Below are 24861 nucleotides of genomic sequence, written 5' to 3'. Positions count from 1 at the left end.
AAATGCAAGTGGGATGAAATCATGAAGATTTCTCCAGTGATGACTTCCTGTGTGCATGTTCCCTTCTGAGTAAACAGTACAAGAGTTCAAACAGTGCTCCAGAAAATGTGACATTTCGAAATGCTGTACTGCTATTATGGCTTCCGGTTGACTTTTGCAATATAATTTTGTAGTTTCTTTGATTAAAATATAGGGGATGCATTAACATTTGGCCATAACTGTAGTTTTCATTTCCCTTTATTCCATTTGCTTTTTTTTTTTTTTTTTTTCTTAGCAAGAAATCTATGCAGTTTAAGTCAATCATTCAGTGATGTGTATTGATTTCAAACAGGGACTATTATGGAACCCTTGCCCTAATTTCTAGAAACACTCAACTTAAAAAAATAGCATTTCATTAAAATTGTGTTCGCTAGGTTGATTGGATCTTGGGGACATCATCCCTAGCTAAATGTAGGACACAGTAATACACTCCTCCTTCTAAACAGTAATTGGCAACGTTGGAGAACATCACAGAGCAATTCATCATTTTGGTAAACCCAAACGGATCATATACAATAGGCTGCCCTGTTAAATTGAAATTCGTATTATTTTTGCAGCCTAAGGTGGATGTTATTTCAATATGAGTGCATCTTAAATTATATATGTTTTTTAAATGTATATAGCTATGTCTATAGCAGGTGTCTCCAACCCTGGTCCTGGAGAGCCGCTATCTAGCAGCCATAGTAGCTCTCCAGGACCAGGGTTGGAGACCTCTGGTCTATAGGGTAAAGACTAAGCAGAAGGCAGGGTTGAAGACCTCTGGTCTATAGAGTAAAGACTAAGCAGAAGGCAGGGTTGAAGACCTCTGGTCTATAGGGTAAAGACTAAGCAGAAGGTGTAGTCTGAGTCATCAGAAACACTGTGTCTCAAACCTTCTGTCAAACGAAGAAAAAACTTTCCAGCTCTTGAGATGGTTTGCGATTTTAAAACAGGTCAAATTAATTGATTTCCATGGCCACCATCAGCCTGTGTGGTTTGCAGTGTCATAAACTATGGTTTGATTGGCTCATGTTGGGCACACGTAATGAATGCTTCCTAAATCATGCATTTGGAAGATCTTTGTTTAAGCTACTGTAACATTAGGGGAAGTCCCTTGTCACAAAAAAATACATTTGACAGTTTAGAGCCAATAGTTAGGAAAGACAATGCAGTAAACAGATAAAGACAGCAAGATTTAAAGTATCCATCAAACACTATCCATGCACAGTAAGAGAACTCAGAGCTGCCAAAATATTACAGGATAAACAATAGGTGAAGGCAGTTAAGGACAGGACTTATACAATCACAAAAAAAATGTAATGTGAATCACCCTAGTGTAGCTAAGCAAAATCACTAAACACTTTTAGTTAGGCTGTGTCTACAAATACAGTCAATATTCTCCATATACTGTAACATATCCTGTATATTTATATCTCTTGTTTCATTCTGAGGCAATGGTAAAATAAGTTCAAATGGTGCATCATACTAAATATTAGTGATAATTAGGTTGTGATTACCTTTTTTTAATTTCCAGTTCAGATTTGTTTTAATTTATTTAGCTAAATTCAGATTCTAATACAGATCTACTTTATTGGGATCTAATTAGTGTTGACATACGGTATGTGGGGCAAAAAATGTTCCTAGTTTTAATGTCAGCCTGATAACACATTGTTCTGACAAAAGATAGACAGACACAAAACAGAATATAACTGAATCTGAACAGCTGTACTTAAGAATACCAATGATAAAAACAGATATAGCATTCCCAAACCCTCCCTTCTTGATTCACTGTAGCAGAAAATAATTCTCTTTGACTCATTTTCACTCCTTTGTTTCACAGGAAAAGAAGCCCATCAGCATCCAGAGATCCAAACCAAAAATACGACCAAAGGGAGGAGCGGGGTGACCGTTCACAGTATGCCCCATCGGACAGTGGGATGCCGAGGTCACCATCAGACTACGGGGAGCGGGAGCAGCGGAGGCCACAGCGGGGTTCACGGATGTACGAGGATGCGGACACCGCGCGGGGGGAGTACCGGGATCGGCGTAGTCGCCGGCACTCGCAGGAGTACCCTCTAGATGAGGACCTGGATGGCCAGCTAAGCGAATATGAGAGGCAGCGGCAGCGGGAAGAGGAGTACCAGGCCCGCTACCGCAGCGACCCCAATCTGGCCCGCTACCCAGTCAAGCCCCAGCCCTATGAGGAGCAGATGCGCATGCACGCCGAGGTGTCCCGTGCTCGGCATGAGCGGCGGCACAGTGACGTCTCGCTGGCTTACACAGAGTTGGATGAACCCCAGGTGTCCGTGATGCGAGGGGAACGCCAGTCTCGGCAGCGCTCCACCTCCGAGAGGCGGGTACCCATGGAGAGCCAGCGTTCCTACTCCATGGAGAGAACTCGAGAGGTTCAGGGCTCTGGCCCCCACGACCGGCAACGGACCTCAAATCACAGCCCTCCTACTCCCCACCGGAGCCCTGTGCTAGGGGAGAGGCAAGGGGACATGCGGCGAGGGGGAGGGGGAGACCCTATGCGTATGCAGCAGCAGCACCACCTGGATCCCAGCTCGGCGGTGCGGAAGACCAAGCGTGAGAAGATGGAGACCATGTTGCGCAATGACTCGCTCAGCTCTGACCAGTCTGAGTCCATCCGGCCACCGCCGCCAAAGCCACACAAAACAAAAAAGGGAGGCAAGATGCGGCAGGTCTCGCTGAGCAGCTCTGAGGAGGAGCTGGCCACCACCCCAGAGTACACCAGCTGTGACGACGTGGAGATAGAGAGTGAGTCAGTCAGTGAGAAAGGTAGGCAGCATTGCATGCCTATTTTTAATTGAAATAACATGTGAAAATGTACAGTATAATATATAATATGCCTTTGAAAATATTAGCAACTTCTGAAATTATATTGTGAGCTAAAACTAATTTTAATGGAGACTTTCATTTTAATTGTGTTTATGTCAATATGACCCAATAGGCATTTCCGGTCTTAGTCAGGTTTTATGTTTGGGACAAATGACTTTCAATGAAAAGCATCTTGCAGTGTCTATAAGATGGTTAGCGGAGGTGGATTAGGATAGGTATTTTGTGGATTCAGTCCCTGGTTAGGGATTCATTTGACTGGCTGGTTGCCTTTTCCAAAATATTGTATTGCAAACTTTTAAGAATTATATTTTACAGTAGAAAAAAAAAATAATAATAATAATTAGCTTGAGATCTCCTTTTTAAGTAATAGCTTAAATTCTTCTATTTATCCAAACCTTACAAGTAATTGGACCCACAACCTCCACAGAAATTAGACTGGTGGCTAGATTAATATATCTAAATATGTAAAATTAGTCATATATATATATATATATATATATATATATATATATATATATATATATATATATATATATATGGAAATATGGACTGGAGAGGAGGGCCATAGTGGAATATTACTGCCCTGAGGGAAGATTATTGTTGCACTCTGGAGGTAACAATAGTCTTCCCGAGGGGCATTTAATTTTCCACTATGAGCCGAGTCTGCAGTACATATTTAATATAAGAATCAGTCAAGAAAATAAGTGAAGCAAGGTTGGATAGTAAATACGACTTTATATATGTTGTTTAAATGTAGCTGATACAGCATAAGTAAATAAATAACAGAAAATGTTTTTGAAGTTCATACCGCATAGTTATCAAAGTCTTTTTGACGTACAGCTCTCCATCTAGCTTGCTGACTGCTGCATAATACAGGACTGACAGTGATGTGAACCAATCACATGTCAGAGGGAGACTATTGCCTGGTGGTGTAAGGATGTTAGGGCAATAGTTCAATCTATTTTTGTGCCTATTATCACAGGCGAGAATTTCCAAGCACTGATTCATATTATATATATATATATATATATATATATATATATATATATATATATATATATATATATATATATATGGAAAAACTCATTTGAAGTTTATTACAGACTTTTTGATCTAACTCTCACATGAATCATAAATACTTAACCTCACAAATTTAACCTCGGCCCTCTGCCTTCTGTTTAATGCAGTTTGATAACTTGAGATGAAATGTTCTTGTTTTTCCTGTCTGGGTATCAGCATCAAAATCCTGGAGGTAACTTAAATTGCAATTTTATTAATTTAACAAAACTTTTTGTTTTATTCTATCTGCCCCTTTCTACTGCTGTTTTTTTTTTTTTAATTTAAATTAACTATTTCTTACCACAAGATCTGGGAAGTCCCAGGCAGAAAAAAAAAATTGGTAAGGGTCGATGTCTTATTAGATTCAAGTCATTGAGCAGCTTTATAGCAGGGAATACTTTGGGCTTTAAATAGTTGAACAGCCATCCATGATGTTGCTTGGCAGGGATTCATTATTTTTAGTTGTGTTAATGAAACGTGATTACTAAAAATGAAGCTAGTCTGATGGGGTCATCCTGTACTGGTAATGTTACTGAGAGTCCAGGTGTTCCCAAGTGCGTGTTCTATGTGTATCTGGCAAGAAACTTCCCTAACATTTTCTGCTAGATACATATACTGCCTATGAATACCTGTAAATAACAATGTGAAAGAAATGTAACCTGTTCCTACAGGATACCCCTAGGGGCTGTGCACTAACATGATGTCCACATTTTATCAAACTAGAAGTATATTTAGTTAAACCTGAAACAGATACGTTTTTTTCTTTTTTTTTCTTTTTTGTTCGCTTGTATTGAGATGCTGATTCCAGATGCTGGGGGCAGATAATCTTTTTTTGAATGAACGATTTATAACCCAGAAGGAAAGGCTTTCTTTTGATCCTGATGTCACAGCTTTAAAACCTCTGACAAAAGCATTCAGAAGGATTATATCCCTTTGTCTGGCAGATGTTAGCCCAAATAAAGCAACTATTAAGTGAAACCATTCCTATTGTCTTATATAATAATCAGACATTGTCTATAAAAAAAAATAAATTAAACTCTACTTCACAGATGGTAAGAACTGCCAGCCAGTATATAAGGAGTTAGAAATAGTTTTTTCTTGCGTTCCATGAAGTGATTTTCTAGTGCAAAACAGTCATCGCATGTGTTTTGTTCAGGGGCTAAATGACAAGTGGATCCTTCGGGTCAGGACTAAATTGCGTTGACTGAAGATTTGTAGGAAGCTCACATATTGCAGTCAACAGCAGAGTCCTGCGCAGGTCTGATTTTTACGACCCGCTTCCCACCTGAACCAGCAACTACAGGACCCGACCCGAACCTGCAACCCGCTGCAACACTGTCTTCGTACCCGTGACCCGACCCGCTTTAATGAGCCCTGTAATCCGACCCGAACCCGCAAGTGTTTGTCCTTTACCTACTACCTGCGCCGACTGAGTCTCCCAGGCTCTCACATTCACACACGGATATCTCTACCATGCTCCATAGACTGAGTTTATACAATAGGCTATACAGTGTGGTAGCTTTCGCTAGTGGTCTGGATATATTTTAACATAGTATCATATTGCGGTCCTATGTCGGACCAGGTCTGACATTAAAATGTTTCCTTTTTGTTCCGAAAGGCGTCGATCACAGGTCCCTAGTCAGTTTTTCTCCGGAAAAAGCCGAGAAAAGCTTTCAATGGCTGAGAGATGCTGAGAGAAACAGAGAGAAGCAGGGATAAAATAGAGCTATTTCAGTGGGAGCACGACAGATTGCAAAGCAGAGGAAATATCGTTGAAAACAGACAATAAGTACTAGATATGGATACATTTTTAATTCGACCATCAGCATCAAAACAACAAAACCCACGACTATATTTTCAAACTGTTAGATGATTTTATGGCTTCAGCAGAAATCAGCTGGTCTGATTGCATTGGGGTCTGCACCGCAGCAATGACCGGAAAGCATTCTGGTGTTGTGCAAAAAATAAAAGCTGTTGCACCTCACGCTATTGGAACACATTGCTTTTTACACTGAGAGACGCTTGCTGCGAAAGATATTGAACCTGGTCTTCACAGTGTTCTGAACACAGCGGTAACACTCGTTAATTTTATTAAATCCAGAGCCACAAACTCCAGGTGTTTTGGTGCACTTTGTGAGGAAGTGGGCGCACCATTCCTTGCTCATGCATACAGCGGTGAGTCAGCTGACTCCTACCTAATCGCCTCCTGCTGTAGTGCAGGAAATACATTGACCTTCTAATACGTTATTTGGGAAAGGGTTCCAGACGAGTACACTGAAAGGACAAAAAACGTTTTTGGTGATTAAAATAGCGAACCGCAAACCGCTAAAAAGTTCACATTCCGACCCAAACTCGACCCGCATTACAGGTCACCCGCGGCCACACACAGGTACCTGACCCGATGCAGGACTCAATGCTGTCGTTGGCTCCAGCAAGTGCTGTTAGAACCTTAACTTTTGTGAGCAACAACTCAAAAACAAAAACAAAAAAATACTAAACTGTAGTTGGACTGTACCCACCCCTTTACATAAAACTGCAAAAGAGTCCTTTCCTTGCAGAAAACCAGCTATTTATTTTAGCTGCGTTAACAGTAAATAGAGCCTTCTGAAGCTGTCACTGTTGATAGCTTTATAGAGCCTTCAGTCTTTGTAATTGCAAATTGATTTTGTTGTCTAAAGCTGTAATGATGGGGGGCTACCTGACCACGCCAGTTGAGGAGAGTAACACAGTTCCACCCTACTGAATCTGAGAAAAAGGATCCATTATGCAACTAGAAAGCGTCTCACAACAAATGCTACCACATTTTAATTATTAATGCCAGTGCTTCCCTGCTACTAAACCTAACAAGAAAAGAAGTTCAATCTCTGTGCCATCTCTATCAAGCAACCAAGCAAATTGCTTCAAGGGAAAGGATGTTTTTTTATATATTTTATCTTATTTTTTTTTTACAAATAATTAATTGCATTTTTTTCCTACACTATCTTCAATGAATTATTGGAAGTCCATTTCTGATTTCCATGGGGAGATAACAGCCAACACAAATTGTGAATCTATTCATTGCACACCTAATTGTCCTGAGATAACCCAAGGAAAATACATAACACAGCAACCTACAGTACATACACATAATCAAACACCCTTTCACATTGTTGAAAATAGAATTTGGATAAGGAAAGGCAACCCAAATAGCTGTGCGCTGATTCTTTATTTTCACAAATCATCCAGACTTCAGTGAAAATAGGTTACAGTCCGGTGGAATAGCTGTCTTAGTTTGAAGCTACAGTGTGTAACTAGTCATATTGCTTTAGGATTTACTGCATTTCTATTGAGGTTTGACTCCTAATTATGGGAGTAGTTACTGTAGTTATTTCACATGTATTATGTTTTTTTTTTGTTTTTGTTTTCAGCACCGTCAATATCTTTAGTCTTAAATCTTTACTTGCATCTAATAAATAACTCACCTTTTAAAGGAATGCATTTGTGAGCCAACTTGAGTTTTTCTTAATGTATAACTTTCCATTTTTTTATTTTGTGCTGAGCAGCTGCATCAAACACTGCCAGACTGAGTTTGCTCAAAACCAAAAATGTTGTGCTGAGTGAGTTAACACAGTATTTTAATCACCCTTTAAAATCTTGTTTTAAAGAATTATATATTGTTTGGCATCCACTCTCTTTAATATTAAAGGCACGTTAGCCAACATTAATCATTTTGTGCTAAACCTGTGTTTAAAGTTAAAACAGAGACACTTACAGAGCAATTTATATTGCCTTCTTAATAGATCTGATCCACTGCACATAACAGCAAGCTGGAAGAGGCTCCCTCCCCCATGATCTATCTTTCTTTGCAGTGACTGTCACTGCACATCTACCTGCTGCAAAGCCCATGAAAGGTCCCAGATTTATGTGTTGTACACTGTCCTATGTCCCACATTGGATGCTAGGATCCAATGGATGGTTTTGAAATACAATCTGGTTCTCCTTTCAGAAAAAAAAAAACAACAAATACTGAATCATGGGTTACCAGAACAGTTTTTCACCTGTGAAAGTTTTGGATTAAATGGGATTTAGGTCAGAAGTGAAGTGTATTTTGGTCTCAGTTTTGACCTCTAAAGATACAAAGTCTTTGTATCAAATACCACACTATTTGGCGTTTTTGTAAGCTGGGAAAGGACTAGACTGCAAGTTGGTTGGAAAAGAGGTGCCTTGGAATATATATATGTAGCCTGTGAGTTCAGATTTGGAAAAATAAAATCTTACATACGTCCACTGTATACCAGTTTAAAAACGATAAGCTTTTGTTCCCCCTAAAGCTTAACCTCTGCATAAAGCAAACACTTTCATATCTGCTTAGCAAAATTACCGCTAGACAGTAGTCTTTCTGAACAGCAAAGCTGTGAGCTCACAGTATCTTAAAGGATATGCAAAACACATCCTGTGATTCACCTGTTTTCTCCTTGCTTTGTTTCAACATACCGAATAGCATCATTACTGTACTGATAGGTCTTGAGATACTTTGTACTGGTGGTTGAACTAAACCAAATTTTGCCCAAAATAGTGACCGATAAGGGTTCAGTCTCGTCATACCTTCAGTTTGAGTTATCTTGTGGTGCATTTGGAATCAGCATTTTCTCAGAGACAAAAAAAAACAAATTCTGCAGCAAATTTGCACTCAGTATAAATATACTTTCATTTATGGTGTGTGTGCGCTTTTCATTTGAAAGGTGAATATTTTAAATGGGAGGAGTCATATGTAAAAAACACTCATTATCATATAATAGACGTATCCCCACCAACTCAAAACGACACGACCATCATGACAGTAAAAATAGACATTGTGAAGCGTTCTTACCTTTGTATAAGTTAGTGATCAGCAGATGTGTCAGCCGTACAAAGAGCACAGCGTGTGGTTTTCACTAACTCTACTGTGCAGAATAAATTATTTTTTTCTATGGGTAAATATTGTGACTTTCTTCCTATGCATCGGTACGCTGGACATTTGCTAGGAAATCGGGACTGTCCTGACCATATAGGGACTGTTGGCATGTATGTCAACATCCCCTAAACTGACCTACTATTGTTGCTTAGGAAGTCCTAGCCTCCCAGTGACTCCAGGTGGTTGTGACGGTCCTGGCTGAGCAGCCTTCACGAGCACAGCCCTGCGGTCGGTCGGTTTACCGTGTAGTTCCTGCAGAGCTCTCCTCCTGGATGTAAACAAACACACTCTCGCTCAGCGCCCATCTGTATAGAAATGGCCTTGTAGCAGCCCCGAGCTGTAGCGCAGACGCTTTTTAAACTCCACGCCGCATCCACGGGCACGGCCCCCAGCCAATCTAGACCTCCCGATCAGCTCAGCGCAGGGCGAGCCCACTGCTCAACTGGTTGCCTAGCAACACGTCTCCTGCCGTGCGTCGCAGCTGCTTTCCCACACACTCCAGACAACCAGCGACAGCACTGGACTGTCTCATGAACACAATTTATATATTTTTATTTAACATCATGTAATCAAAGAAACTACAAAACGATATTGCAAAAGTCTACCGGAAGCCATAGTAGTAGTAAAGTATTTCATGTTAGATTTTGAAATGCCACATTTTTCAATTTTTGCCAGTTTTTCATTAAGTATATGGAAAACTACAACATTATTCAGCAGGTTTTGTTCGACTTTATGAAACAAACTTTGTTAATTCTATAGGGTGATGCAAAACTTTTGGCCATAGCTGTACTGTATATAGAAAACTATGTGTGGTCAGGTGTAGTCCTATTTACTGTAATACAGGAAGTGATTAGGGAGATAAATGGATAGTGTGGTATATAATGTATCACATAAAGGGAAAGTTGGTACAAATGTAATTGCATTATATTTACCAAAGAGTTGTTCCTGCTCTGTGCTGTTTCTGTCATTTCATTGTTTATATCCGGGCAACTTCTCATTATATAACATGATGGTTACACTTTTATTTTTCTGTATTTTGCAACTATGGTGAATTATGATCAAATATTTGTGGTGTTTAAAACAATTCTACAATGTGTAACTTCTGTTTAATATTTGGGAATGTGCCAATAACAGCAACAATTATTTGATAAGTTCCATTTCCAAGTTCCATTCCAATATGCTCTAAAAAAGAAGCTCAAATATGTAAGTGCATGGTTTATAAATGAGAAACCGCAATGTTACAAGGAACAACAAATCTGTTGAAGAAACAATACATATAATGCAATATTTTTCTATGTGTACCAACTCTGTCTTTAATTTAAATTGAAAATAAAGTTCAACAATTGGTAAGTTGCTCTAATGAGAGATAAGGACATGTTTTTTCACTCCTTGGCTATACATCTTTAAGGGAAAACAGAATACATACATCAATCTCCTGTATACCTGGCTTTTTTTTAAAGGGGACTGTATAATCATACAATTCATATATCATATTGCCTACAAAACTGCTGCTGATGTATAAATTAATATATTTTGTTTTTGGTATACTTTGATCTTAAAGAAGGTCTTTAGGTAGAAGTTTGTTAATGGAAGTTTGATTGACTAGTTGGACACTTCATGTTTCCTTTGACAGCTGAATGGTAATGTATAATTGTACTGTACTACGTCAAAAGAAGCTGTGAGTGGAGATGAGTGGCAGCAGCTCCGACAGTGAAAAACAGTCATGTGTGGTGTTCATGGAATAATAGATGGGTTTCATTAGCGTATATCAGGATAAAAAAAGCTCCAAGGTGAGATTGAGTGAATCACATCTAGGTTTAGATGCGAGCTACACAATTAATGCCATGGGCCTCATTTACAAAAGGGCGCTAAACTTTATGGTGCACAATAATTGCAATTAGTGTGCACATTAATGATTTCCGTATTTACTATTGCAATTTTATTAATTATCGTGCAAAATAGTGTGCATATTATGGTGCACACTCATTTTATTGTGCCATATATGGTAATCAGAATGAATATGTGATTTGTATGGTAATGCATGATAATGTATTTAAATGAGCATCAAGCTCAGAATAATGAGATGAGCTGTATTCACATGGTATTTACTAAAGGATGTTAATTTTAGTATTAAAGTGCATTAAAGTGATCATTTATTAGTGCGTATGGGAACCAGGCTTTAACCACTGACAGGCGCGCTATTTTTCTGGCCTGAAAACTAGTGATGTGCAGTTCAATTGTTTTTACCTACTCGATTCGTTTGATTCATTCAATTTAGTGAATCAATTCAACAGATGTGTTTGTTTGACTCACTGGTTCACTAACGCGAAATAAATAGATCTTGCTGAATTACTTGGTTATGAAAATTTGTTTGAACGGAAAAATCTGGAAGCAAGGGCTATTAAGTTAAGACTTTTCACTTGGTGGGCTGCACCTTAAAATATATATTGTAGCACAGTGGGGATGGGATTGGAATCATCCCCGCAGTAAAATGTGTGGTTTTTGGTAGTTTGGGGAAATGCACGTTTGTTTAATTGTTTGATTGGTTTTGTTAATTGTTGTATTGCTTAATTATCCCCTGCACCTGGTGCTTATTATTAAATTGGAGCCAGGTGCAGGGTATAAAAGAAAAACAGTCAGTTTGCTCGGGGCTGCTGAGAAGAAGGAGGCAGAAAGTAGTACTCTGCGTCCTGGCAGTCGCGATAGAAAAAATAAAAAAAAGGTGCTGTATTCAACCTGTGTAGTTTTTGTTTATTGGTTTAGTGGGGAAACAGTCTAGCTGTCCCACTTGTAGTCAGGGTGTTCTTGTGTGTTAGTTAGTGCTCGTAGAGAGCTAGGGGTTTAGTTTGTGTTTGTTTGATTTTGTTCTGCATTAAAAATTAGCGCAAAAGTGCTTTCAAGCCCTCCATCTCTGTGTCTGGTCGGTGTTTTAAAGGGCGAAACGAACCGGCGCCGCAAGGCTCGTTAACATATGGTGGCAGCGGTGCTCAGCCCTACAGACCAGCACAGTTAAGAATGATGGACATTGCAGAGCTGATCAGGACTTTAGAAAAGTCCACGGCGGAGATGCAGGAGGTAACCTGCAAGCAAAACGAGAGCACCCAGCAGTGGAGGCAAGAGTGGGGGTTGCCCACATAGGAAAAGGAGTTCCCCGTGTCACAGCTGGAGCTGGTGCTTCAGAAGGTGGTGTGGCCGGCACCCCAGCAAGAGTCGCTTGTACCAGAGCCACAGCCAGAGTTGCAAGCTCTGGAACCGGAGCTGCCTGCTCCGGAGAGAAAACCGGCAGTGCCCGAGCTGCAGCTGTCTGAAGAAGAGGAGCTGCCGCCGCCCGTGCCAGAGGGGGAGGAGCTGCCCAAGCTGCAGCAGGAGCTGCAGTTGTATGAGGAAGAGGAGCTAAAGTGCCCAGCCCGGTCGTGTGACGCGTCGTGACATCTGTTGACATGTGTTCCCCCTGGAGTCTCAGAGGTCGCTGCGCCGGTCCCGTGGCTTACACCTCTGCTTGTCGCTGCACCGTCCAGGGTACTGGCCTACGCGTCGGTCGCCCCTGGCAAGCTGTTTGGGTCCCTCCTCGCCGGATCATGGTCCCTACCCTGAAGCGCCGGAGGAATCTACCCATCCTCAAGTCCGCCCGAAGGATCGGGAGAAGGTGGAACTATGTGGACTCGAGGGTGGGTGGTTATGCTTTAGGGGAGGGGGTGGCCTTGGAATGGCCGGTCAGTGTTGCACACTTGGGGGGGAGGATGTGCAGCACAGTGGGGATGGGATTGGAATCATCCCCGCAGTAAAATGTATGGTTTTTGGTAGTTTGGGGAAATGCACGTTTGTTTAATTGTTTGATTGGTTTTGTTAATTGTTGTATTGCTTAATTATCCCCTGCACCTGGTGCTTATTATTAAATTGGAGCCAGGTGCAGGGTATAAAAGAAAAACAGTCAGTTTGCTCGGGGCTGCTGAGAAGAAAGAGGCAGAAAGTAGTACTCTGCGTCCTGGCAGTCGTGATAGGAGGAGAAAAAAAAAAAGGTGCTGTATTCAACCTGTGTAGTTTTTGTTTATTGGTTTAGTGGGGAAACAGCCTAGCTGTCCCACTTGTCAGGGTGTTCTTGTGTGTTAGTTAGTGCTCGTAGAGAGCTAGGGGTTTAGTTTGTATTTGTTTGATTTTGTTCTGCATTAAAAATTAGCGCAAAAGCGCTTTCAAACTCTCCATCTCTGTGTCTGGTCGGTATTTTAAAGGGCGAAACGAACCGGAGCCGCAAGGCTCGTTAACTCTATATATATATATATATATATATATAATCGTAATGTACGTGAAAATGTCTATATAAATTGTATGTAGGCAATATACTCAAATATACTATTTTTCGCTAAAGACATTAACTAGAAGCAGCTTTCCTAGAACACTGACAAAAAAAACTCAGTATCACAAATGTACTATGTTGGAGGAAATAGAGTATTTTATTTCAATGGAAGTCTCAAACAGTAAAAGAAGATAAAAGACGTCAGAGTAGATAATGCTAAGTCTCAATATTTAACTTGTAGTCCAAAATATAATGTTTTTAATAACACTGGAAAAAAAAGAAACTTACAAGCTGTGAAGAATAGTAAGCTGTACCACTATGAAATGTACCTTTTTATGACTGGACACTTGGCACTTATTTTCTTGTACACTCGAGTGCACATTACGTGTTCTAATTCTGCAACTTTTCCACATTATGCATTTATTTCTTTAATTTCTTTCCAGCTAGCCAGTCCACCTTTTGTCCAATCATATGCTGCACCCTCTGTTGTAATCCCAGTTACTTTCTTCCAAAGGTAATTCTGCCCTTTCCACGGCTTCTTGAAGTTAAAAACAGTCCTTTCCTGTGGCTGTTGTTCATGGCATCCACAGCACTTTTCAGAAAACCTTTCGTTGACTCCATAGCTTCTTTCTTTTCCAGTAAACTCAAAATATGTTGCTTTGTGCAGCGTGTCATTGTGACGTTGTATGTTAGAATCTTTCACAATTGCAACCATTGCACTGCAAATTAGACATATTGCCTTGTCGTTAATTATTCATTGAACAGGTAATCGTCTGGCTAACGATTTTGGAATCTTCTGTGTTCCGTCTCCTCCTTTCGCTTCCGTGACATCTCCAACTACTTTTTGCTACTGATTTTAAATTTTACACAAAGTAGAATAAATAGTTTAAACAAGCCTTCGCTTCGCTATCCTAATCAAAATTGTGTGCTGTATGTGTGAGGAATCGGATCCTGTGTGCTATTTGATTGGCTATTTTACTACCTCTGTGAGCTATGTTTGGCTTAATGGGACTGTCACTCATACAATGCAGACTGCACAAGTTGAATACGCGTGTTATATTAAAGAGGTGGGCTGTTTTAAAGAATAATTCCCAAACAATACAGTACTGCTGGGCTTTTGATATCACGGTAGTCACGGGTAAGTCTCTGACATTGTCGTGCACATTAAATTATCACACTCAATACATGTGGTGTGCACGGTATGGTATGTAAATTAGCCAAATACTGTGCATTTAAATTAATGCGTTCTCTGTTAGTAAATGGGGCAGTAAATTTAGATTTCTCGTGCATGTTAGGCTTACTACTTTATGTGCACGCTAACTCCAAATTTAGTGCCCTTTCATAAGTGAGGCCCCATGTTCTTTACAGTAGCCAGGACACCAATAAAAGGGCTTTCATTAATCTTTTACTGCACTTGTCTATGTTTTTACTATAGTATAATACCAGTGTAACTGATTTTTCCCTATAAAACACTATTATTAATTCAATGATTACAGGCTACTCCTGACAACAGTACTGTACTGTAATCCCTGTTGTGACGACAGTACTATCCTGTAATCCATATTATGACAACAGATCACACTGATATTTCTGATTAGAGGTGTGATCTGATGTAAATGGAATGAACATTTTTTAAAAACTTTAAAAAAATATCTTAGTTTCAAAGTGCTTTGAAAGTTCAAGTAGACAGTTTTCAAATAGAACGCTTGTTTGTTAAAAAAAAAAAAAAGTGCTGTCGATTTATCGTTGTTTCAGAGGCTAAAAGGCAGAAAAATACCAACACTATAAGGAAAACCATCTCCGATCTCACCATCCTCAGATCATACTTGGCAGAGATCAGCGAACTGCGGCCGGTAAACAAAACAAAGATAACGACGCAGTCTCTGTTGCAGCGCCACCCACATTCACACGAAACTAAGTTACAGCCTCCAGTGTACATCGAATCAAGTGCATTTTTAAAACCATCAACTGTAAAAGACCTTGAAAAATATTAAATATGTCACATTCAACAAATAATTAAATCAATTGTGTTAATTGAGAGCTTAAGCTGGTATGACACCCCTGCTCCAGAGCATTTTTGGGCATAACTGCATTTTTAACAACTCCAAAAGTCAGTGTGAAATTTTATGAATCTGATGTTAGCTGAAAGAAAAATCCAAGATACTAACTGACAGTGCCTAATTATTATTATTAAAAAAAAAAAAAAAAAAAAAAAATATATAGTAAAAAATAGTGATTTTTAGTAAAGAAAATATTTGTTTATTTTTATATGTGTGTGTTTCTTTTCTGTTTTTGTTCTGGTATTATACAAAATAAAATACAAGCTACTGTACATAAATCAGATAGTAAAATGCCACCTCAGAGTTCCGTGACATCTCAAGAGGACTTGGCCTGCAGCCTCGTCCTTTGTGATGTCACGGAACTCCTTGGTGGCTTTTTACTATCTGATTATATACAGTACCGGCAGCTTGTACTTTATTCCCTATATAATTCAAGTGTACAGTATTATAATTGTCTGTAATGTACCGTAATGTAATGTACAGCATATTTTCAGATTATCTATTTAAAACCATGTGTAGTTATAAGGGATTCATACTTAAGCCACAAGACTTTTTTCTAGACAAAAAGAGTTGCCCAAGTGTTATATTGTGGGCAATAGCAGACAGGAATTACTTGTATTTCTAGCTGTAACTGTATCCATTTTTTTTTTTTTTTTTAAATACAGCAGCTGAGTTAGTATTCAATTGGTTGCAGGTAACACCAGGGAAAAGAGAAAGAAACATGTTATGAATACCCATTTTGCATTTTTCACCATTAGGTCATAATAATACAACACACAGATGCACTGCAAATAGTGATTCTGGTAAAAACATAGCACCACAAGCACTCAAAAGCATTTATTTTTCTACTTAAACTGGTATGCAGTACTACTACAAACTTATGGTATCATAAATGAAAAACAGTACTGTACATGGCATTCTTAAGCTAAAGGAAGTACTAATAAACTCAAGTTATAACATAAAGAATTACACATTTGTAATGCAAGTCTAAACTGATATTGCATCCTTTAACCCTGGGGATGACCGTGACAAAGATCTTGATAAATGCCTAAGCATTTATGTTACATATAGACACAGTACGCATACACATATATGCAGAGTGAGTGGTTAAAATTGAATCTCAATAGCATTATCCACATTTCTATAACAAACACTGACTATAAACCATCATTTTTACAGTACAAACAACGCTAAAGAACAGGGTTGTGTGCTTAAACGTGCTATGTGTTGTAACCTTTTTTTTTTTTTTTTTGGTCCTGCACCGAATCGTAGTAAAAACAGCGTCAATAATTAATGATCCAATTAATAGTTTACACAGGTTTTTATTGAGTTGTCAAAGTGATGGAGAGCCTGCTGGCAGTGAACTCTCGCGCTGCCACTCCTGTGCTCCTGAATCAGCAGTTTGCCGACAGCATGGAGCCGGGCAAAATGTGAGGCTGCCACAGAGTGCTGATGCTCACAATTTAATGCCGTGATGAGTTTCCTGGTCCTTAACCACAGCTCCTCACTGGAGACGAGAGACCATTTTGTGGTTGCCACTGTTAATAAACTACAAGGGAAAGTGTTTTGTATTAGTGCTAACCCAAATCCTATTGGCTAGATAATGATGAAATAATTGGTAATGAGCTATAGATTAACTGTGTTCACAGCAGCATGTAATAAACTGCTGAATAACAATATTTACATCAAGACAAACCGTCTCATTCTTCATAAAGAAAATCTACAGAATAGCATCCTTGAAACGTAAACTTAATACAAAGGTGCATCCCTCACCCTTCTGTATTAGAGAATAAAGCCATTGAAACCCATTTTTCATCCTCATGTCATGTTTGTTTTGTAAAATAATAGACTGAATAATTCAGTTCAGCAAGTAGAGATTTAAAAATTATAATGGGTACTGAAAAGGAGATTTGTCTGCCTATATTCAGATGTATTTTGACTGTTAGTGGTAAACATACATATGATGCCAACGTCAGCAATATCCTAGACATATAGACTTAAACACAATCTTTATAGTCAGACTGCTTAATTTGATTTACATCCCCAACTGCAGTGCAATAAATACTCCTTGTGAAAATGTTTCTTTGCATTGATACATGTTACGTTCTTACCAGTTAATTTGCCAAGAAGAAATTCAGTAATCAAAGTACAACAAAGGCTTTTTGGATCATACATTTTATTAGAATCAGTTGAATCTGTATATAACATACACTGGCTTTCAAGACCACAAAGGTCTCTTCTTCAGATGAGAAGTGGAAATTGAAGTAAATATACTGTAGTTTCACTTACAGCTCATTTCAGCTTCAGAAAAAAAATATCTGGAATATAATAAGCAGTAGGAAATGCAAATTAATAATAATATTATTTTCCAGATATCTATAGAGTGGTTTTATTTTTTTAGGCTGGATTTATGGATTAAATGAACATTTTTTTCCACCTCTCTCCTTTTTAGTCTCAGAGGCTCTCAAAATTGTATTTTATATACATTTTCAGCTGTTCCCATTAAAATGTATCAGTAGAAAAACATAGTTATACTACTTGCATATGGACCAGCACAGTTGATCCTATTCTACAATAAAATAATCTTGCTCAAATGCTTGTGCATTTCAAAAAATTGATATTACAGAGAATTGTGTAGTTTCACATGTAGTCAATTTTTGCTGCAAATTGTTTGTGTTCCTTAATGGGATTTTGAGTTTCAGAATTCACATACATTCAGTAATTGCAAGTTGTATTGCCAGGCCTTGGGCCACTTTTATATTCCGACTGCTCAAAAGTGAATGTCTTTGTGTGACTTCAAAGATCACTCAGGGAGATCAGCTGAATTATAAAATCTTTCAATTTTTTTCTTGAAAGGGTATTTGACTTTGTATAGCCACCCTCGTGCATTCAGTCATTAACATACAGGACAGTATTATGAACTATGAATATGCTAAATATTTCTTCCAAAATCTTCAAATTTAAGTAACATGCAGAATTTAAATGGGATTTATCCTATTAAGCTCATACAGCTTTAGATTTGTGAAATTTGAGGGTCAAAATGAGAAGGGAAAGGGTGCATCATGTATGTATACACACGTGGTGTTTATACATACGTTACGCACCCTTCCCCTTCTCATACTCACTTGCAGTAGACCTCACACACGTTTGACACAAATGTTGTCATGTAAAAGGCTGCTAAGTGTTATGGTGCATTTGTTGACATTTTCTTCTTTTCATCAACTCAGTTCCTTACACACTCACAAAACAGCACTTTTTATTAGGTCTTTACTGGAGGACAAAAGTTATCTTAAAGAAGATGTGCCTTTGTTTAAATGCCTCACATGGTACAGTCCAGCTGAGCCAGCAGCCATGTTGCTAAACCCTGAGTCTTGAAAATTGCTCAGTCAAGAGAAGTCAGGATTTAACTAATTGGACGCCATTCAAGAAAGAAGCCTATACTAGTGGAATGTGCACAAAAAGGGATTTGGCACTACTGAGAGGAGTGGGACCAGGTTTGACTGTCTGGCACCTAATAATATAATAATATAATAATTCCATTTTGAATGGCCTACATTTATAGAAGACAGAAACCAGAGGATGTCTGTCTAGTTGGGTCTTACAACTGTAAGACTGATTACAACTGTAAACCAATGTTGGAAACCTAAATAGGCTTTTCCCCATGGTCCTGCGTAACCTTAAATAAGGTACCTCTATTTCCACAGGAGAACTTTTGCTCAAGTTCAAATGCTCTTCCCAGTGCAACAACGATCACATTGGATTGTGTTTTTAACAGCTAGTGGTGATGGCTGTTTTACTGAAATGAAAAAGTAGTCTTAAAACCACCTCATTATGTCCATTATGTGCACCATTACTAAAATAGCACACAGACACTTAATAGACTAAAAACAGCTATAAATGTATGAAGGGCATAGGCTAACTAAAGGAAATGCACTCAAGGTTTTTTTTAATCGCATGGCTAGGAAAGGAAGTGAATTTATGTTTCCCCGCCTGGGTTTGATTGCTGTGACTCTGCAATGTCAGTTCAATGCTAGCTGTTGATTTCAGATGTATGTGCCTCTCCCAAATACTGTTTATCAACCTAGCGGAAGAGTTTGTCAGCTTCCTGCATTTTTCACCTGTGCCATAACTTATCGTTTGGCTTGCCGTCGGGTCTTCTAAAGACTTACATTTATACAGTTTAGGTCAAAGGCTATTTTAATCTTCGCAAGCGACTTTTGTCTTTTAAGTTTTGTGGGAAAGTGGTTAAGTGGATACAGGTGCAGGAGTGATGCAGTGCTTAATGAAGCAGACAGAGATATTTATAATCCAGTTTGGAAAGGTTTATTATTTTATCCAGGTCTGGTGACCAAATAATAAGACCCTGGCAATACACAACAATGTGTATTGCACTGAGTAAATAACAATGGGGTTGCAGTCCCAAATGATAAACACAAATCCGTCCTACAATATACCAACACGGTCACCAGTCCTGGGTGCATGCAATAGTGCTCAGTGACAGTAGTGTAGTCCTGTTCTGGGTTTTGTGCTGGCCCTTGGCAACAGCTCTGGAACGTGTTGGCCATCTAGAATTACAAACAAGACAATTACAGACAAACAAACAAAACACTTACGATACGTATATTTTCACGTGGTCTCTCACAGTCCTTCCAGGTTCAAAACACAAACCAAAGCGAAGGAACAGATTGCATGTCTCCATCCCCTTTTAAGCAGTCACACATAACCCATTGGTAAACGAGTGCAGCCGCCCCTCCAATCTGTGACTGCCACGTCGTTTCCCTTCCGGCTCAATGCATTAATGCAACGGAGTTCCGCCCCCTTTCAAGCTGCCCGACTTCCCTTGAACCCTGGGAAAGAACTGTTAGCCCAGCCCGTCCAGGGAACTCTATTCTCGCTGCTTAGCGCCCTCACAGGTCAGGAGGGAGATTTACTTCCAAGAATCATTGTACTTCTGTCACACGTTTCTATTTAGATTCATATTTAGATGATTACTGTGTTTTATGTACATGGGGTGCAACATTTTGGCTTCATAAACAACTCTGATTGCTGTTTGTACAACACAGGATACACAAAATAACAGTATATGCTGCAATAGTGGTACGCAACCAGTAGTTTAGCCCAGCATGTTCCACGGTATTACTGTATTGTCACCTAGTGAGGATTCTCAATGACAGTCTGACCTCTCTGTGCTAATCGCACCAATGCATTTAAAACTGTAGCTCAATAAACCTTCCCTTTAGACTTCCTATAGACATATCACTCCTCTACCGTGTTTCCTTACATTTGCTGTGAACATAATTCTCTTTCGACATCCTCCCCCTTGCAGCCATAGTATTGATCTTGAATGTTCATGCCCTCCTGCCTACTGCTGAAAGGTCATACAAGAGGTTAGGCTAGCACATAAATGAAAACACACAAATGCTTGCTCTTGTGTTGTAAAGTTCCCTTTGTCATTTGCAATACACAGGATGAATATCATATAATGTGTTTATTTGACAATGTTTTCAACAAGAGAGCCTTATGCAGTGGGTTATAACCGTAAGCAGTGATTTTTACTGAAGGACCTGTAAACAAAAGCTACAATCCATTTGGCTCACTTGCTTCAGTCACTTAAGTGAGGCCTTTAGTTCACTGTAAAAAAAAAATGTGTAAACCTTCCCATGTCTCCAGGATTTCTTTCAGTGGTGGCGTTTGTCCAATGGTGGCCCTATGCAAAGCTTGATTCCGGGGCCCCTTATCCCTATTGTGACCAGTAATACTGCTCTATGGTACCATGACTTTCAAACAGGGCAACAACGACACTATTAAATATATTTAATTTTACTACAGCAATCACAAAAAGCACACTCACAAAGACAATTAGAAATGAACCTTTTTGTACATTTGCAGTGACAAAGTCTGCAATAGCCGAATAATCCTGTTTTCAGCAAATCTGGTGCACGATCAATATCTGCCCTAGTCCAATCAAACGTTCCTGCGACATTGTAGAAAGTAAATCGTTTTTTTTATTAATTTCATGTTCAGGCAAGAAAAGCTTCTCTCCCCTGATGCTACTGTGACAGGCCCAGTCAAAAGCAGACGCAAGTCAATAATACCAGCACGTTAGGATACAAGTCTAGCAAATTTCCCTTGTAGATGTAGTCGAGGACGATACATTGACTTGAAACACATTTATTTTAATTTGTTTCCAGGTTCATTCAAACATGCAGCCCTACGCGTGTGAGACACCTATACATTTATTCCCAGCACACACAATGCAAACTTTGTTTGTACTGTGTCAAAATTAGTTCATTTTTAAATGTCTTACCGTTTTTTGCTCAAATCATGGGTGACACGTTTACACGTCACATACTTATGGAAGGCCATCCGGGTCAAAAACGTGTTATTTAGTACACGTTCTAATTTGACTTTAGTACGTGTTGTAATTCTAATTATTATGCATACTAATTTGACCAATCAGATCACTGAAAATGACATGAGAACCAATTAATTTAAAGAAAATAGTATGTGTAATAAATTATCCTATTAAAAGTCGCCTGACATCTGCCATTCCCGCCCAATTCTTGGCGGTATAGGGACTTGGCATTGGGTAAAGTCCAGTGAAAGATGGATAGACCCAGAACCTCTGAGACGAGCATCAGCCGGTGGTTTCAGAGCCTTAGAAATTGTTTTAATTCAGTGGTAACCCCACTGTAACTAATATGTAATTTTTTCAACAAGTGTTGAAAGATCTGACATTGAATCTAATATTAGCTATGGTAACTTAATATTTAAGTGTAAAACTGAAATAAATATAATTAAATATAATTAGAAAATAATAAAAAAAAAAATGATTGTGTACATTGTTAATACAAACTAAACTGTGTGCACTGTAGAAGAAAATCTCTCGCCACCATGATTTGTAATTTTCCTTAGCCTTCATTTTTTTAAGCGTATTTCATGTCTGAAATTGAAAAAATGTTATCCCGAAGGTGATTGGCTACTCTTGCAATTGCGCTGTATGATTGTAAAATGAACAGCCCCTATGTAGATAATGCGTAGTTAATTTACATTTATTTAGATATATGTATTCTGATTGGTCCAAATCAATACTTGTACTAATTATCTGAATGCTTTAAACCCCTACACTGTGTTTTGTCTGTTTATGTCTTGTGGCGTATAGATAAAAAGAACAGTAAAATGGCTAATAAGTCATTCATTCAGGTACAGACTTCAGGTGAATCTAAGTTTGTTTTTTTTATAGTAACTGAGCCATGATAACAGGGGCCCCCTGGCAGCCCGGGCCCCATACAATTGCATGGGCTGCGTGTGCCTAAAACTGCTACTGATTTCTCTGAATTGAATACAGCCCCTTACTCATGCAGCATACTGTTAAAGAAATACACATTTTCCAGGTAAAATTATATTCTTTTTGTGCATATTCAGTATAATTTGATTGTATGCAATGTTGTCTTACAAACTTTTTTTCCTACCGGTAATTCTTTATTTTGCCCGCTACTGTACTTTAAATGCCTCTAATTTTGCTATGACTTTCAAATACAGTACAATGTCCTTGGCTAACCTTTGCTGTGACAAAAGATTTACAAATGTCCATTGAAAGGAATATGAAGTGGTGGTGGTGGAGGAAGGGAAATGCAGGAAGGGATTTCAAATAGACAATTTAATTGAAACCCAACTGTGTTGTATTTAATTATTTAATATGCTGTGATAGCTGTGAGACATTGTGAATAGGATGGCTCCAGCGGTGATGTTAGACCAGGGAAATGAAACCAAAATAAGGAATGGCGGGGCTACGGCGCTCAGCGTTTTATTAAATAATAAAACAAAAGATTTAACCAAAACAGAACACTCAAACAAAAAGGCACGCTGGCCAAACAAACAATAAACAGTAACAAGTAGTATGCTGGTTGCGAAACGTAGCAATTGTTATCTTTTAAAATGATCTTTTACCTCCTGTCTCCACTCTCGTTCTCCACTTATGAACACTCTCTCCACGTGCAGCCAAACTGCAGATCTTTTATATTATGGCTGAGGGGTTAACTAGCTTGTAATTATAGTCTGCACGAGTTTAATAAGGATGTGTGACTGTCAGCCAATTAAATACTCAGTAGCTGATCAGTCACACATCCTCACAAGGTATTTAAAACAATGACAAAACAGTGGCGGCGACTTTTCGTCTGCGCCGCAAACAATAATAATACAGGCTTTATAACAATAAGGCTTTCCGACGATATTTACATAAATCATAACAATAACTAATAATAATAAACAAATATATACAAAGGGGCAGGACACTCCGCCACAGTCATCCAAACAGTTATTTTTGAATTTGTTACTATGTTTTACTGAAACTTGGCAGCCATTTATTCTTTAATGTACTGTATTGTCAATCTACTAAAAATAGAAACTTTACATTTGATAAGTAAGCTGGAATTCTAAATCTAAATTAATTAACTGTTATAGCAAAGCCTGAAAAAACAATTTGACTGACCAGAATGCTTTACATTTTAATACTTTCAAACTGTAGATCACTGCAATATGCACTGTAGTTGAGGGTTACAGAGGAAAGCTAGTTTACAGAGGATTGGAGAAGTGACTAGCAGTGAGTAATACTGATGAAGCAGTTCAGTATTTTTCTTTATAGCTTCATTGCAGTATATTGATGCAAGATAACGTGATGGTGTTCTGTGGTTAAAGCAAAGGACCTCAATGCATTTTCAAGAGAAAAAATCTCAAAGAAATGTACAATTTTAAAAATGCACACGTGGCGCAATACGCATCCTATATACAGCACCATACTCTTCAGAATGTGTCAGTAATATATGTTCAGTTTTTTACTTCATTTTAAAATACATAAAAATCTCTGCCTATTTATTGGTCAGTCAAGCAAGCAGCATTTTTTTATTTTTTTTATTTTTTATAAATGTAGTCGTTGCCAATTATTATTTTTTATTATTATTTTCTCCCCAATTTGGAAATGGTCAATTATTTTTAGGCTCAGCTCACCGCTACCACCCCTGCGCTGACTCAGGAGGGCGAAGACGAACACACGCTGTCCTCCGAAGCGTGTGCCGTCAGCCGACCACTTTTTTTCACACTGCGGACTCACCATGCAGCCACCCAAGAGCTACAACATCGGAGGATAACGCAGCTCTCGGGCAGCTTACAGGCAAGCCCGCAGGCGCCCGGCCAGACTACAGGGGTTGCTGGTGCGCGGTGAGCCGAGGACACCCTGGCCGACCTAGCCCACCCTCCCCCCGGGCAGCGCTCGGCCAATTGAGCGCCGCCCCCTGGAAGCTCTCGTCCTCGGTCGGCAAAGGAATAGCCTGGACTCGAACTCGCGACGTCCAGACTATAGAGTGCATCCTGCACTCCACGTGCAGCGCCTTTGCTGGATGCGCCATTCGGGGTCCCCCTCAAGCAGCATTTTAAGGGATATTTTTTATGGTGTTCTTACTGGGGGAGGGGTTGCCTTGTTACAAGTGACACTGTTAGAGGAACCCTCTTTTTAAAGCTTCAGGTAAGTTGGTTAAACAGTGTTTTGTAAAAGGAAAAAAATAAATACAATGAAATACACACACAAAAGGTGTTGGTGTATAACACACCACTGTTAAGGAATTGATCTGGAAAACTAGTTT

The 24861-nt window shown here is 39.0% G+C and overlaps 1 protein-coding gene across 35 annotated transcripts in view; it reads left to right on the top strand.

Annotated features, from left to right (window-relative positions):
- The window catches only part of rims2a (regulating synaptic membrane exocytosis 2a), a 281737-nt gene that overhangs the window by 124550 nt on the left and 132326 nt on the right, over window positions 1-24861 (top strand). For 34 of the 35 annotated variants that reach the window (XM_059022394.1, XM_059022415.1, XM_059022392.1 and 31 more), the window contains one exon: window positions 1859-2817. In XM_059022394.1, coding sequence (XP_058878377.1) covers window positions 1859-2817 — 959 coding nt within the window. The remainder of the gene's footprint in view (window positions 1-1858; window positions 2818-24861) is intronic. The other variant, XM_059022402.1, reaches the window with a different exon arrangement.

This window comes from Acipenser ruthenus, chromosome 4, assembly GCF_902713425.1.
Source record: "Acipenser ruthenus chromosome 4, fAciRut3.2 maternal haplotype, whole genome shotgun sequence".
Classification (NCBI taxonomy): Eukaryota; Metazoa; Chordata; class Actinopteri; order Acipenseriformes; family Acipenseridae; genus Acipenser; species Acipenser ruthenus.
The sequence above is the reverse complement of the archived record's forward strand: the minus strand, read 5'-3'. Positions and strand labels throughout refer to the sequence as shown.